We start from the raw sequence: 16275 nt of genomic DNA, 5'->3' as shown, positions 1-16275 counted from the left end.
ATAAATGGTATTGTGTTTTTAATTTCAAATTCCACTTGGTCATTGCTGGTATATAGGAAAGTAACTGACTTTTTAAAATATTAACTAGTATCCTGCAACCTTGCTACAACCACTTATTAGTTCCAGGAGTTTTTTTTTGTCAATTCTTTCAGATATGTACGTAGGCAATCATGTCTTCTTTGAACAAAGACAGTTTTACTTCTTTCCCAATCTGTATAACTTTTATTTCCTTTTCTTGTCTTATTGCATTAGCTAGGACTTCCAGTATGATGTTTGAAAGGAGTGGTGAGAGGGGATATCCTTCTCTTGTTCTTGATCTTAGTGGGAAAGCTGTAGTTTCTCATTATTAAGTGTGATGTTAGCTGTAGGATTTAGTAAATGTTCATTATCAACTTGAGGAAGTTCTCCTCTATTCCTAATTTGCTGAGAGTTTTTATCATGAATATGTGTTGGATTTTGTCAGATGCTTTTTCTGCATCTATTGACATGATTATGTGATTTTTTTCCTTTAGCCTTTTGATGTGATGGATTACAATAATTGATTTTCAAATATTGAACTACTCTTGCATACCTGGGATAAATCCTGCTTGGTCATTGTGTATAATTCTTTTATACATTGTTGGATTTGATTTACTAATATTTTGTTGAGGAATTTTGCACCTATATTCATGAGACATATTGGTCTGCAGTTTTCTTTTCTTGTAATGTCTTTGTCTGGTTTTGGTATTAGGTTAATGCTGGCCTCATAGAATGAATTAGGAAGTGTTTTTCTGCTCCTATGTTCTGGAACAGATTGTAGAGAATTGGTATAATTCCTTCCTTAAATGTTTGGTACAATTCATGAGAGAACCTATCTGAGCCTGCTGGTTTCTGTTTTGAAAGGTTATTAATTATTGATTCAATTTCTTTAATAGATATAGGCTTATTCAGATTATCTATTTCTTCTTATGTGAGCTTTGGCAGAAGTGTCTTTCAAGGAATTGGTCCATTTCATCTTGGTTATTAAATTTGTGGGCATACAGCTGTTCATAGTATTTCTTTATTATCCTTCTAAGGTCCATGAGATCTCTAATGATGTCCCCTCTTTCGTTTCTGATATTAGTAATTTGTGTCATCTTTCTTTGTTTCTTAGCTAGCCTGCTAGGGGCTTATCAATTTATTTGATCTTTTCAAAGAACCAGCTTTTGGTTTCATTGATTTTCTCTATTGATTTCTTCTTTTCAATTTCATTGATTTCTGCTCTAATTTTTAAGTTATTCTTTTTTTATGCTTACTTTGGAACGAATTTGCTCTTCTTTTTCTAGCTTCTTAAGATGTAAGCCTAGATTATTGATTTTAGATGTTTATTCTTTTCTAATGTATGCATTCAATGCTATTAATTTCCCGCTAAGCACTGCTTTTGCTATGTCCCACAAATTTTGATAAGTTGTTTTTTCATTTCCATTTAGTTCAAAACATTTTTTGTTTCTTGAGATTTCTTTTTTGACTAATGTATTACTTAAAAATATGTTGTTAAATTTCCAAGTATTTTAGAGATTTTAAAGCTATCTTTCTGTTATTGATTTCTAGTTTAATTTTATTGTGGTCTTAGAGCAGACATTGTATGGTTTCTATTCTTTTAAATTTGTTAAGGTGTATTTTATGGCTCAGAATGTCATCTGTTCTGATGAATGTTCCATGTGAGCTTGAGAATAATGTGTATTCTGCTGATTTGGGATTAAGTAGTCTATAGATATCAATTATATTCAGTTTATTAATGGTGCTGTTGAGTTCAACTATGTCCTTACTGATTTTCTGCTTGCCGTAACTGTCTATTTCTGATAGAGGGTTGTTGAAATCTCCAACTATTATAGTGGGTTCATCTATTTCTCTTTGCAGATGTGTCAGTTTTTCCCTCATGTGTTTTGGCACTTTGTTGTTAGGCACATACACATTAAGAATTTTACGTCTTCTTGGAGAACTGATCCCTTTATCATTCTGTAATGCCCCTCTTTCTCCCTAATTTTCCTTGATCTGATGTCTTCTCTATCTGAAATTAATATAGCTACTCTTGCTTTCTTTTAATTAGTGTTAGTCTTTCTTCCTCCATTTAGTTTGAATCTATATGTGTCTTTATATTTAAAGTGGGTTTCTTGAAGACAATATATAGTTGGGTCTTGTTTTTTGATCCACTCTGACAATCTCTATCCTTTAATTCGTATATTTAGACTACTGACTTTTGATCTGATTATTAATATAGTTGGATTAATATGTCCCATACTTTTTACTGTTTTGTATTCATTGCTCTTGTTCTTTTTTCCTATTTTTGTCTTCCACTCCTTTTCTGCCATTTGTGGTCTTAATTGGGCTTTTATGAAGACATATATTTTTAGTGGTGACAGTCTTCATTACTGTGTTATTTGTTCCAGCTGGTAGAAATCAGATAGTTGAATCAATCCACTTTGGAGTTTATACAGAATCCAGACTTTTCCACTGAAGTGCCTAAGACATACATTATGTTTCTTAGTGGGCCAGGATCATGTTGAAACCGCACATCCACCACCATTGTCATAGATGCTGCCACTACCATCAATAATGAATAGGGAGAGTGAGTGTAATGATAACTGGGTGTGTGCGTGTGAGTTGTATTTTACTTTAATAAATTAATTAAAGCTAAATTTATTGAGGTTCTCTGTGCTAAATTCTTCATGTGAATTACATAATTTCCTTTTCAAAACAGTACTGCAAAGTTGGTACTGTTACTCTATTTTTCAGATGAGAAAACTGAAATAATGGGTTGACAATCACATAGGTTATAAGTAGTAGAGTCAGCACTCTAACTCAAACAATATTGAATTCAACATGTATTTATTAAGTGTCTACTATGTCCTAGGTGTTCTAAGTTCTGAAGATACATCAGTGACTAAAACAAAGTCGCTGTTGTCATGGAGGTTTATTCTTGAGGAGAGAGAAAAATTGTAAACAAATGATGTATATATACATATATATATATAAATATCATATATATCATCATATATATATATGATATTTAATGCTCTGGAGAAAAATAAAGCAGTGTAAGGTGGACAGGGAGTAAGTGTGTGTGTGTGTGTGTGCATGCACATGTGTATATATACATTGCATATGTGGTGTGGTTAGAGCTTTCTCCTTAAAGATGACATTTATTTTTTTACTTTTTATTTTTTAAAATTTTTTGTTTATTGCAGTAACATTGGTTTATAACATTGTATGAATTTCAGGTGTACAGCATTATACTTCTATTTCTGCATAGATTACATCATGTTCACGACCCAAATGCTAATTACAGCCCATCGCTACACACATGTGCCGAATTATCCCTTTAGCCCTCCTCCCTCCCCTCTTCCCCTCTGGTAACCACCAATCCAATCTCTGTCTCTATGTGTTTGTTTGCTGCTGTTACTATCTACTAATTAATGAAGGAAATCATATGGTATGTGACCTTCTCCCTCTGACTTATTTCACTTTGCATTATACCCTCAATGTCCATCCATGTTGTCACAAATGGCTGTATTTCATCATTTCTTATGGCTGAGTAGTATTCCATTGTGTATATATACCACATCTTCTTTATCCATTCGTCCCTTGATGGGCACTTAGGTTGCTTCCAAGTCTTGGCTATTGTGAATAACGCTGCAATGAACACAGGGGTGCATGTATCTTTAGGCATTGGTGTTTTCAAGTTCTTTGGATAAATACCCAGCAGTGGAATAGCTGGATCATATGGTAGTTCTATCCTTGATTTTTTGAAGAATCTCCAAACTGTTTTCCATAGTGGCTGCACCAGTTTGCAGTCCCACCAGCAGTGTATGAGAGTTCCCTTCTCTCCACATCCTCTCCAACACATGTTGTTTCCTGTCTTGTTAATTATAGCCATTCTGAAAGATGACATTTAAACAAAGACCTCAAGGAAGTGAAGGTGTAAAACATACGTATGCTATGAAACAGAAGTGTGTCTGGGGGTGTTTGAGGAAGAGTACGGAGGCTAGTAGGGCTTGAACAGAGAGACTGAGTTTGGGGAAGAGAGTAGGATATAAGTTACAGGGTAGGAGATGGATGATGGGATGCAGATCAGGTAGAGCCAATAGGCCATTGAACGGTTTTGTCTTTTCTTCTGAATGAAATGCGAACTACTTTAAGTATTTTGAAGATCACTTAAAAGATTGTTGCTTTAGAGAATATCTGCTGGGGACAGAGGTGCTAAAATAGAGAAAATCAGGTAGGAAATTATTGCAATAATTCAGACAAGGAATAATGCCAGTGTGGACTAGGGAGATAACAATGAGGGTAGTGATTAAGTAACCAGATTCTGGATATATTTGGGTGGTAGAGCTGATATGATGTGGTAACTCTAAGGTTTTTGTCTGATTAGTTGAAGAATGAATTAGCCATTTATCTATATTGTAAAGCTCACAGAAAGAGTAGTTTTCAATTTGTTTTAAGGGAGAAATCCGGATTTCTGTTTTGGATATATTAAGTTTAAAATGCCAAACAGACATCCACATATAGCTGTTGAGTGGGCATTTGTATTTACGACTTCTTAGTTAAAGAGGGTGGCCTGGGCTAAATAAAAATTTGGAGGTCATCAGCATATCAATGCTATTTAAAGCTTTAATCCTGGGTGAAATCCCCATGGAGTGAGTGTAGACAGAGAAAAAGGTCCAAAGACCAGACTTTACTCTTCACTTGTCTATTCTTTCTCTTTTTCTTTATATTCAGTTTTCCTCCCTCAACAACTGTTTTATGTTCCCTAATAGACACAAATACTACTAATGTGATACAGAAAATTTATAGAAGTCTTTTCATTCATCATCTTTCTTACAATACATTTCTAAAATAGGAATTCTAGGAATAGCTGAATTATAAGATATTAGAATTGACTACTTACAATCCTAAAATTCCCATGGAACCCTAAGAGACCCTGAATAATCAAAGCAATCTTGAGCAAGAAGAACAAAGCAAGAGGCATCACACTTCCTGATTTCAAACTATATCACAAAGCTGCGGTAATCAAAATAGTATGGTACTGGCATAAAAACAGACACATTGACTGATGGAACAATATAGCAAGCCCAGAAATAAACCCACACATTTACTGTGAACTGATCTTTGACAAGGGAGCCAAGAATACACAATGAGGAAAGGATAATCTCTCCAAAAAATAGTCTTGGGAAAACTGGATACCCACATAAAAAGAATGAAACTGGACCCTTATCTTACACCATACACAAAAAATCAGCTCAAAATGGATTATGGACTTAAACATAAGACCTGAAACTATAAAACTCCTAGAAGAAAACATAGAAAAAAAGCTTCTTGACATTGATCTTGGCAATGATTTCCTAGATATGACACTAAAAGCACAGGCAACAAAAGAAAAAATAGACAAGTGGAACTACATCAAACCAAAAAGCTTCTGCACAGCAAAGGAAACCATCAGCAAAGTGAAAAGACAACCTATGAAATGGGAGAAAATATTTGCAAATCATGTATCTGGTAAAGGATTAATATCCAAAATCTATAAGGAACTCATGCAACTCAATAGCAAAGGAACAAATAACCTGATTAAAAAGTGAGCAAAAGACCATTTTTTCAAGTAAACATTTCTCTGAAGAAGACATACAAATGGGCAACAGATATATGAAAAGGTGCTCAACATCACTGATCACTAGAGAAATGCAAATAAAAACCACAATGAGATAGTACCTCACAACTGTTAGGATAGCTATTATCAAAAAGTCAGAATATAACAAGTGTTGGTGAGGATGTGGAGAAAAGGGAACCCTTGTGCACTGTTAATGGGAATGTAAATTGGTAAAGCCATTATGAAAAACAATATGGAAGTTCTTCAAAAAATTAAAAATAGAACTATCATATGATCCAACAATTTCACTTCTGGGTATATATCCAAAAGAATTGGGATCTGGATGTCAAATAGATATCTGCACTCCCATGTTCATTGCAGCATTATTTACAATAGCAAAGACATGGAAACAACCTAAATGTCCATTGACAATAGAATAAAGAAAGAAAATGTGGTATATACGTACAGTGGAATATTATTTGGCCTTAAAAAAGAAGGAAATCCTGCCATTTGCTACTACATGGATGAACTTGGAAGACATCATGCTAAGGGAAATAAGCCAGACACAGAAGAACAAAGATGATATGATTTCACTTATATCAGAAATCTAAAATAGTCAAACTCATACAAGCAGAGGGTAGAGTGGTGCTTACCAGGGAGGCTGGGAGTAGTGGGAATCAGGGAGACGTTAATCAAAGGGTACATAGTTTCACTTATGCAAGATGAGTAAGTCCTAGAGATCTACTGTACAGCATAGTGCATATAGTTGACAATACTGTATTGTATAGTTAACATTTTATTAAAAGAGTAGATTTTATATTAAATGTCCTTATCAAAAAAGAGGGATGGAGGAAACTTTTAGAGGTGATGGTTAAGTTTATGGCATTGTATATGGTGATGGTTTCATGGGTATATACTTACTTTCAAACTCATCAAGATGTATATATTAAATATGTACAGCTTTTTTGTTTATCAATTATACTCAATAAAAATACATGGAAGGAAGGAAAAAGGGAAGGAAGGAAGGAATTGACTACTTTATGCTAGGCCCTGAATTAGTCACAGTGGTTTCACAATGACCGTGAGTGAGAACAAGAAGTTTCAACTCTCAGGGCCAAGGAAATAGAAGTGTTGGTATATTTTTAAGAAGACTTATTGTTATACCAGATATGAATTTGGAACCACAGACTCTGACATTCAAGAAATATAACATTGCTTTATTTTGTTTTGATTGAATTAAACCTGACTCTGCTTCCATTCTTGCAAATTTCCTGGTGAGAATTAATCTTAGTTTTTATTAGAGCTTCCCTCACACGGGGGTTTGTAAAGCTTTAGTCTTTGCTTGAAACTGGGTACTCCTGACGAGAGCATGCCGTTGTCCCACCCCTCTGCCGCTTTGAAGCCCGGCTGCTTCTATGCTATATTTGGACACGAGAATGTTTGCTGAGACTGCAAACTCTGTGCCCCAGAGTCCGCCTCACATAGCCATTTAACTCAGAGGTCCTGTCTTTTCCCCTAGGTGCAGCGAGGGAGGGGACCCCCAGTGCCCACTAACCTGGGTCCCACAATCCTCCACTATCTCCTGGTTTCGTATTCTCCCTGCCAACTGGGCTTCTACTCTTACCTCCCTGCAAAGGACTTCTTTCCCCTCTTTAGGAGCATCTAGAGTAATTTGCTCAAGTGGCCAGGGCTTTCACAAAGTTGTCTTTAAGCAACCTCTGCTTCTAACCATGAAAATTCTTAAGGCAAAAGAACACAAAGGCCTGGCTACGGTTTTGAAATAGGGAAGGCAAAAATACCAGGGGATCAGAATCAGCACAGATCACCTTCTTCTCAAATCCTTTCAGCAGTGAGAACAAAACATCAGTTAACGTTTCAACAAATTATCCTTCCACGTTAGTCAGGGAAGAAAGCTGGGAAACCTGAGAAATATTTTGCTTATTTTAGGAAAAGAAAAATGAGCATGTATAGTTTCAGTTAAGGTATGTTTATGTAACGTTTTGGGGAGAAACAAAAGAGAAAAGAAATGATAAAGGGAAGGGGAAGAGCAGACTAGCCCTGTTATCATTTTGAGAACTGCCGTCTTCACATACATGTCTCCATAGCCTCATATTATTGAATAAAAACATGCAGAGACTTCTGCTTCTAGGCTCCCAGATTATGATTTTTTTAATACAACAGTGGATAAAATTACCTTCCCCTGGTTTCTTCTTTGGTCCCTATTTGATAATGCTATTACTGCCCCACACATATATTCTTTCTGCTTGTGCAAGCAAATATATGGTCCTGGAAATCTGGAATTTTAATCCCAGGATTCAATAAAGAGAACTAGAATTAAGAGAGTTAACTGTTTTTCTGGGAGCAGTGAGATGTTGGGAAAATGTGTTAATCTCTGTTTCCTATTTCTCCCATTCCTTATGTAAAGATGGGTCAGCAATACTTGACCTTATGAGAAAGGGATCAAAATGCCTAGTGATAAGTAATACTATATGCATCATTTGAGGGGAGGGACTAGTACACAGTTTATTCTTCTATCTTTGGAAAACATAAAGATGAAATCAAAAAGTGTTCTGGATTAGGGAGAGAATTTCTTAGACTTCTGGCTGACCTGCCCTCCTGTTGTCCCATCTAATCCCTATAATTGAGAAACCTTGTATTTCTTACAAAATTCTTTCTCAAATTCTAATTCAGATCTTTTGGATCATCTTTAAAGATTTCTTCCAAGCTCTCCGTTGGGAAACACTGTGCTTTTTGATTCTGGTCTACGAGAAGGCCCAGGAGAACGATTTCTCATGCTGCTTCTAGTTTTTCCTCTGAAACAGTTTAGAAAAAATGAGATATACAGAAAAGTCTCTGAGATGCTTAAAATACCATGGAAATATAAAATCACACCAGTATTTGATTTTCCTACTAAAATAAAAAAAAAAAGAAAGAAAAAAAGAAGAAGAAAAGAAAACTCGCATAAGACCAAAACAAAAAGTGAATGGGCAAAATTCCTCCACAAAAATGTTGTGTGGGCTGAGAATTCTCTGACTAAGAGGACAATAATTGAAATGTAACTGGGCTTCTGAATCAAATGTATGTCCATTTTGCTCCTTTCTTTTTCACAATGACCCATTTAAAGGATGCTGAAAACAGAGGAAGAAATCCTGAGTAGGGCTGAAAATGAGAGAGGACATCTTCAGGTTGCTGGAGACTTTTAAGTTGCTTGCAAATCAACCGAACTGAATGAAGAACTATATATACACAAGGATAAAACAGCAGGGGCGCAGCAGCCCATAATATAGAGGCGCAGTGATGGGAGCCTTTATTCTTTGGCAAGAATAGCTTCTAATCATGGCTTGTTCTTTCTGGTGACCAGCTCCCATCATGAAGCTATCCAGAAGCCCACCACAAGTTGTCTCATTAGAACAAAAGGCTTCCTATCACTCAGGAAATTCCAAGGGATTTAGGAGTTCTGTGTCAAGATCCAGGGTCAGAGACCAAATATTCGAACAAAAGATTCTCCAAGTACTATTATCACTTAGGAAATTACAGGGTTTTAGGAGCTCTGTGCCAGTAATCAGGGGCAGAAACAAATATACATATATTATATTATTTCACATGTTCATATGTGCTTATTTTTTATATGAATTTTAGAAGCAGCATCTCTGGTTTTAAAAATCTTTTTATTTTAATTACAATTACATAAAATTTATAAGTAAATATAGGGAGAATTGACATTTTTATGATGCTAACTTAACCTATCTAAAAATATAGTATGTTTTAACATTGTTCAAGTCCTTCTTGTGTTCTTCATTAATGTTTTAAAGTTTTCCTTATGTACGTTTTAAGTAATGACTGAGACTGACGTCAGCAAGATGGTAGGCTAGGAGGTCCCAGCACTCCTCTCCCTCACAAAAACAAGTAAACAACTACAAACTGATGAAAATAGCTCTGGGAAAGCTCTGAAGAAGTAGCGGAAACCCTGTGGAGCTCAAAAACCAAGAATGGCTGACGAGAAAAGCATAGGAAGCATTTTACTTGCTTCATCCCATCCCCCAGTACAGAGCAGCTTGGCACCAGAGGGATCCCCTTGGAGGGATTTTACCCCTTGGGGAAAAGTGGAGCAGGAGGAACCCAGTAATCCCTGTTACCGCTGTGGACATCCGCAGCCTTTACTTCTGAGGACCTCCACAGTCTTGAACAATGCCCAACCCAGTTGACGGAGTTGCTTGGAGTCCCTGCTGTTGTGTCCTTTCTCCAGGGCTGGAACTGTTGCTGTGTGAGACCTGCCCCCAAGGGCCTAAGTCTCTGCTACGCTCTGCTCTCTGGGATCAGGATGCCACAGCACCTCACCCTCTACAGGACTGGAGCTACAGCTGCTCTGCTCCCTGCTCCATGGGTCCCAAGCCGTGGCTTTGACCTACATCACTGGCTATGCTGCTGCTCTGTGACCCACCCCTGGGTACAGAGTTGGGGCTTGGACTCGCCATCACCAGATGCTGTTGCTGCTCTCTGCCCTGGCCTTTGGGCCCATTGACCCTCCATTACCAGGGCCATGCTGCTGCTCTGCAGCCCATCTCCTGGGTCCTTAGTCACCGATATAACTTGCTATCACGAGGGCCAAGCTGCTGTTGTTCTGCATCCTGCCCCCTGGGGCCAGAGTTGGGAGCTTGACACACCATCTCTAAGGCTTAGTGACATTGGGACCACTGTTGCACCCTGTCATCCCTGGGCCTATTCCTCTGCTGTATCCCTCCTCCTCTTCCCCAGAGGCTGAGCCACTGCAATGAGCTCCAGAGCCTCAGATCCCAGTTCCAGAAGTAACCTGCACACACACTTGCACCTCAGACACCAACACCACTGCTGCAGCAAGTGCACCTGTGCCTCAGGCCCCAAGCACCATAGTAGTTCTGTGTGGTCCTGGTCTCTGGACATCAGTGCTGCTGCTGCTCTGAGTGCCTGCATGCCTGAACTGGTGCCAAAGGGATCCCCTGGGCTAGAACATCTTCCCAAAGGCAAAAAAGAACAGGAGGGCTCAAATAAAGGCAATCAGAAATGAAAGAGGAGATGTTACAACTGATACACAGAAATATAAAGGATCATGAGAGACTACTATGAGCAATTAATACATCAACCCATTGGATAATTGAGACGAAATGGGTAAATTCCTAGAAACATATAGTTTACCAAGACTGAATCATGAAGAAATAGAAAATCTGAACAGACCTATAACTAGTAAGGAGCTTCAATCAGCAACCCAAAATCTCCCAGCAAAGAAAACCCAGGACCAGATGGCTTACCTGGCAAATTCTACCAAACATTTAAATCATAAGTAATACCAATCCTTCTCAAACACTTCCAAAAAATTGAGGAAAAGGGAACATTTCCCAACTCATTTTATGATGACAGCATTACCTGATAACATAACCAGACAAGGACACTATAAGAAAAGAAACTTACAGGTCAGTATCCCTGATGAACATAGATGCAAAAATCATCAACAAATACTAGCAAACTGAATTCAAAAGCACCTTAAAAGGGTCATATACCATGATCATGTGTGATTTATCCCTGGGATGCATGAATGGTTCAACATCTTCAAATCAATAAATGTGATACCCCACATTAACAGATTGAAGGATGAAAATCGTATGTTCATCTCAGTAGCTACAGAAAAAGCACCTGACAAATCCAACATCCTTTCGTGATAAAAACTGTCAACCAATTAGGTATAGAAGGAATGCACCTCAACATGAGAAAGGCATAAATGACAAACCCACAGCTAACATCATAATCAATGGTGAAAAGCTAAAAGCTTTTCCTCTAAGATCAGGAACAAGACAAGGATGAGCACTCTTGCCATCTCTATTAAACACAGTACTGAACGGTCTAGCTGCAACCAGTAGACAAGAAATAAAAGGCATACAATCAGAAAGGAAGAAATAAAATTGTCTCTTTTTGCAGATGACATGATCTTATATATAGAAAATATAGATCTTATTTGTAGAAAACCCTAAAGATTCTAACAAAAAACTGTTAGAACTAATAAACAAATTCAGTAAAGTCACAGGATACAATATCAACCTGCAAAAATCAGTTGCATTTCTGTACACTAACAACAAACCATCTGAAAGAGAAACTTAGAAAGCAATCGATTTGCAATAGATACAAAAAGAATAAAATACTTAGGAATAAACCTAACCAAGGAATGAAAGACTTGTACACTGATAACTATAAAACATTGATGAAAGAAACTGATGAAGACAAAAATAAATGGAAATATATCCTGTGTTCTTGGATTGAAAGAATTAATGTTGTTAAAATGTCTATACTACCCAAAGTGATCTATAGATTCAATATAATCTCTATTAAAATTCCAATGGAATTTTTCATAGAAATAGAGGAAAAAAAACCCTGAAATTTGTATGCAACCACAAAAGACCCCAGATAGCTAAAGCAATCCTGAGAAAGAAAAGGAAAGCTGGAGGCATTGCATTTCCTGATTTCAAACTATATTACAAGGTTATAGTAATCAAAACAGTATTGCATTGACATAAAAACAGACATATAGACCAATGGAACAGAATAGGTAGCCCAGAAATAATCCCATGCAGATACATTCAACCAATCTTTGACAGGGTTAGCAAAGAATACTCAATGTGGAAAGGATAGTCTTTCAAAAAATGGTGCTGGGAAAACTGGATAATTACATGAAATTGGACCTTTCTCTTCTACCACTCACAAAAATAAAATTGAAGTGAATTAAAGATCTAAATGTAAGACCTGAAACTGCAAAACTCCTAGAATAAGACATAGAGAAAACTCTTTGACAATGGTCCTGGCAACGATATTTTTGGATATAACACCAAAAGCAAATGCAAAAAAGCAAAAATAAATAAGTGTGAGTACATCAAACTAAAAAGCTTCTGCAGCAAAGGAAAGCATCAACAAAATGAAAAGGCAACCTATGAAAGGGAGAAAATATTTGCAAACCATATATCTGATAACAAGTTAATATCTAAAATATATGAGGAACTCATACAACCTAATAGCAAAAAAGCAAACAATCTGATTAAAAAATTGCAAAAGACCTAAAGAGACATTTTTCCAAAGAAGATACACAAATGACTAACAGGTATACAAAAAGGTGCTTAACATCACTAATCATCAGGGAAATGCAAATCAAAACCTCAATGAAACATCACCTCACATTTTTTAGGAAGGCTATTATCAAAAAGACAAGAGATAAATATTGGTGAGGATGTGGAGGAAAGGGAACACTTCCATACTGTTGGTAGGAGTGTAAATTGGTACAACCATTATGGAAAACAGTGTGGCGTTTTCTCAAAAAATTAAAAATAGAACTACCATATGATCCAGCAATCCCACTTCTGGGTATATCCAAGAAATCGAAATCATTATCTTGAATAGATACGTGCAATGCCGTTGCAACATTACTCACGATAGCCAAGATGTAGAAACAATCTAAGTATACAATGACAGATGAATGGATAAAGAAAATGTGGTATAGGTCTAAGTCCTTCTGTGTGGGCCATGTAGGGGTAGTCTGGGTTCCTGGGGGAGGGCAGTAAACGCTCTCCTCCCAGTGCCCACGCAAAAATCCATGCTTTTGTGGGAGAGGCTCCTACCTCCCAGGGCACAGGCAAAGATTCATTGTTGCTCTGGAAGGGATAGAAAGAAGAATCCTCTGCCCCTGGGGGAGGGATAGGAAACCCTCCTGGGCCCGGGATATTACACGTATAACAGAGATCTGCCACTGCTGGAGGAGGGGTGATTATACCCAAGATCGTCAGGTACGAGGCAGAGTTTGACTGTCATGGGAAGAGGGAAAAGAATGCTGAGAAAGCCTCACCCGTGAGGCTCAGGTAAATAGAGCCTGTCGAAGATGGAGCTGGACCAGTACATTGTGAGCCCAGCGCAGAGTAACAAGTAATTCAAGTCTACTGCTGAGAGAGGGACAAAAGTGTGAAAAGAGACTTCCTTAGTGGTACAGGCAAGCAGCAACTGCTGAAAGAGAGGGTGGCATGGGAACATCAGGCACCCTTTTAAACACAAGGCAATAGCAGCCCACCTCTGGAAGAATTTGATGCCTATGGCATTAGCCACAACAGGAAAAACTGATAGATTGAACTTCGTTAAAATTGAGAAACTTTATTCATCTAGATAGCATTAGGACAGTAAAAAGGCAAGAGAAATGTTTCTTATAATGCATATATCTGAACATAATGTATACCCAGAATATATGAAGAAACTCGTTCAAATTAGTAAGAAATAAAACACACAATGTAATAAAAAATAGGTAAAAATGACTTTAATGAACTCTTTCCATAAGAGAATATCCAAATGGGTGTTAAATATTTAAGATGGTGCTCCATGTTATTAGTTATTAGGAGATGCAAATTAAAGTTATAATGAAATACCACTGTATACCTAGAAGAATGGCTGAATTTTCATACACAAAGGTACCAAGTGTTGATAAGAATGTGGAGCCACATAAACTCTCATACACTGCTTGTGGCAGAGCGAATTGGTACAACCACTCTGGAAAACTATTGGCAGTGTTAGGAAAGATTAACATATGCCTATGACCTAACAAATCTGCTCAAGAGAAATATGGGCATATGTTCACTAAAAGACAAGAATGGTTGTAGCAGATTAATTTATAGTAGCAAAACAACAACAACAACCCAAATATCCATCAGTTGTAGAGTCCAGGGAGGAAATCCCCAAGACCACTGCTGATCACTCTTATTCGCTGCATTTTTATGTCTTTAGGGAGACAGCAATGGAAAGAGGCAGTGTCCCTGGAGCTCTGAGGGTTGAAAGAGGACAGAGTGGGAAAGTGAATGGCTAAGGCAACTGGTCATTCCACATCTGATGTCATCTACTCTTCATACTTGTAGATTTTACTCTTGGCTAACACGATTTTACTCTTAAACTTTTGCTGCTGATTTCTGTGGTGAAGGGATAATGATTGTCCCAAAGCAAGCTGAAAGAAAATAAAGAGCAGAATTTAAATAACGTTTTTTCAGCTTATTATGTCACAGCCATTTCCCAAATCCCTTTCTCCTTGACTACCGACTCCCCTACCACTTCCTCCTCAGTTTCAGATTGCTTTCATTTCCTCCAGTTTTTTCTAATATTTTGTTTGTTCCTAAAATCCATGTTTCCCTCTTGCTTATATTGGTTCTCCAGGGTTGTTTGGAAGAAGGTGGAAACAGCCTATACTAGTTTTTCGTCTTGTCAGAAATAAGTGTTGATTCTTTTTGTTCTATGCTTTCTGTCCTTTAACTTGTTTTTCATATTTTGTATCTCTTTTTTCCTCTCTTCTGCATTATGAGTAATTTTCTCAGATCTGATTTCAAATTTATTAATTTTTATTTCATTTCTGTCAGATCTACTGCTTAAACTATTAGTTGATTTCTTTTTTACTTCAAAGAATTCATTTTTTATTTTTTGAATTATTTATCTTTTTCAAATCAACCATATTTTCCTTGCCTTATGTTTTCTAGTTCTTGTTTTCATAACTCCAAAGTTTGAAAATTTGTAAAAAGGATATGTGTGACGGTAGAAAGTTGTATTATATGTATTCATGAGCTTTATTAGTCTGCTAAAATGCTTGTGTAGGGAAGATCGTTCTCAATGATCTGTCTTCCAGCTTGGGAGTCAAGATGGCGGCGTAGGCAGACTCTGAACTCACCTCCTCCCGTGGACACAGCCAATTTACAACTACTCGTGGAAAAATTACCCCTGAGACAGAACTGAAAACTGGATAAGAGGAACTCCTGCAACAACGGACAATCCTAACTGGGGTAGAAGAGGCAGAGACTCCCTTCTGGAGAGGAAAAACGCCACCTTCACAAGCCGCCAGCTTCACGGCCGCCGGGAGCAGCTCACAGGTACGCAGCCTCCCTGGAGGCTCAGGGCCCTGAGCCGGGGAGCGCCCCCGCTGTGGGCATTTTGTGGACCCAGCACAATTGAGACCAGCAGCATAATATCTGACTTTGCCTGCTACTAAAGCATTGGGGAGCACCCCCAGAAAACCCGGTTCACAAAGAAACTAAAACTGGCTCTTAAAGGGCCCGCGCACAAACTCACCCGTTCCAGAAAGCATCCTAAAATCACCAGAAAGAAAGGTGCACGGTGCTTCGGTGACAAGAGACTCACCTAATAGGCCCTGAGTGCATCTCGGTGAGGGGTGAGACCTCTCCAGGGACTGGGACATTGGCGGCGGCCATTGTTGTGGCCTGGTGTGAGCGTGCTGACACAGACGCCATTGGAGTTCTCCCTGAGACCTGCTAGGCCAGGGTCTGCCCCACCCGCTAGAGCACCGATTTAATCCAGCTCAGCCAGGGCAGGCAGCCCACCCTAGAGACTAGCCCCACCCAACAACAAGCCCTCAGGCAACGTGTGGGCCTGCATAGATTGGTGACTGGATTCTCTGCAGCCTGGCAACTGAGCTGACTTGAGCGGGGCAGGGTGTGCACAAGGAGCGGGTGGAGAGTGTGGGGCGGTGGCAGAGTGTGTGGGGCTCCCGCCGTGGAGAGACTGGGTCCACTTGGGGAGGTCGGGGCGCTCACAAGGGCAGGACTGTGTTGACTGTGTGTGTGGACCTGTGGGCGGCAGGGCTTCTCAGCCACAGAAGACTTGTACTTCTCAAAGACCCA

General features: G+C 38.3%; 1 protein-coding gene across 1 annotated transcript in view; it reads right to left on the bottom strand.

Annotated features, from left to right (window-relative positions):
• Positions 1-15869, bottom strand: part of LOC101408849 (alpha-2-macroglobulin) — an 81507-nt gene extending 65638 nt beyond the window's left edge. The window contains exon 1 of the mRNA XM_087442776.1: positions 15776-15869. Coding sequence (XP_087298902.1) covers positions 15776-15846 — 71 coding nt within the window. The 5' untranslated portion in view covers positions 15847-15869. The remainder of the gene's footprint in view (positions 1-15775) is intronic.
• Positions 15870-16275: the final 406 nt, after the last annotated feature.

Source organism: Ceratotherium simum, chromosome 17, assembly GCF_057802395.1.
Source record: "Ceratotherium simum simum isolate JZ-2026a chromosome 17, ASM5780239v1, whole genome shotgun sequence".
NCBI lineage: Eukaryota > Metazoa > Chordata > Mammalia > Perissodactyla > Rhinocerotidae > Ceratotherium > Ceratotherium simum.
Note: the sequence above shows the minus strand (reverse complement) of the source record. Positions and strands in the feature narration are given on the sequence as shown.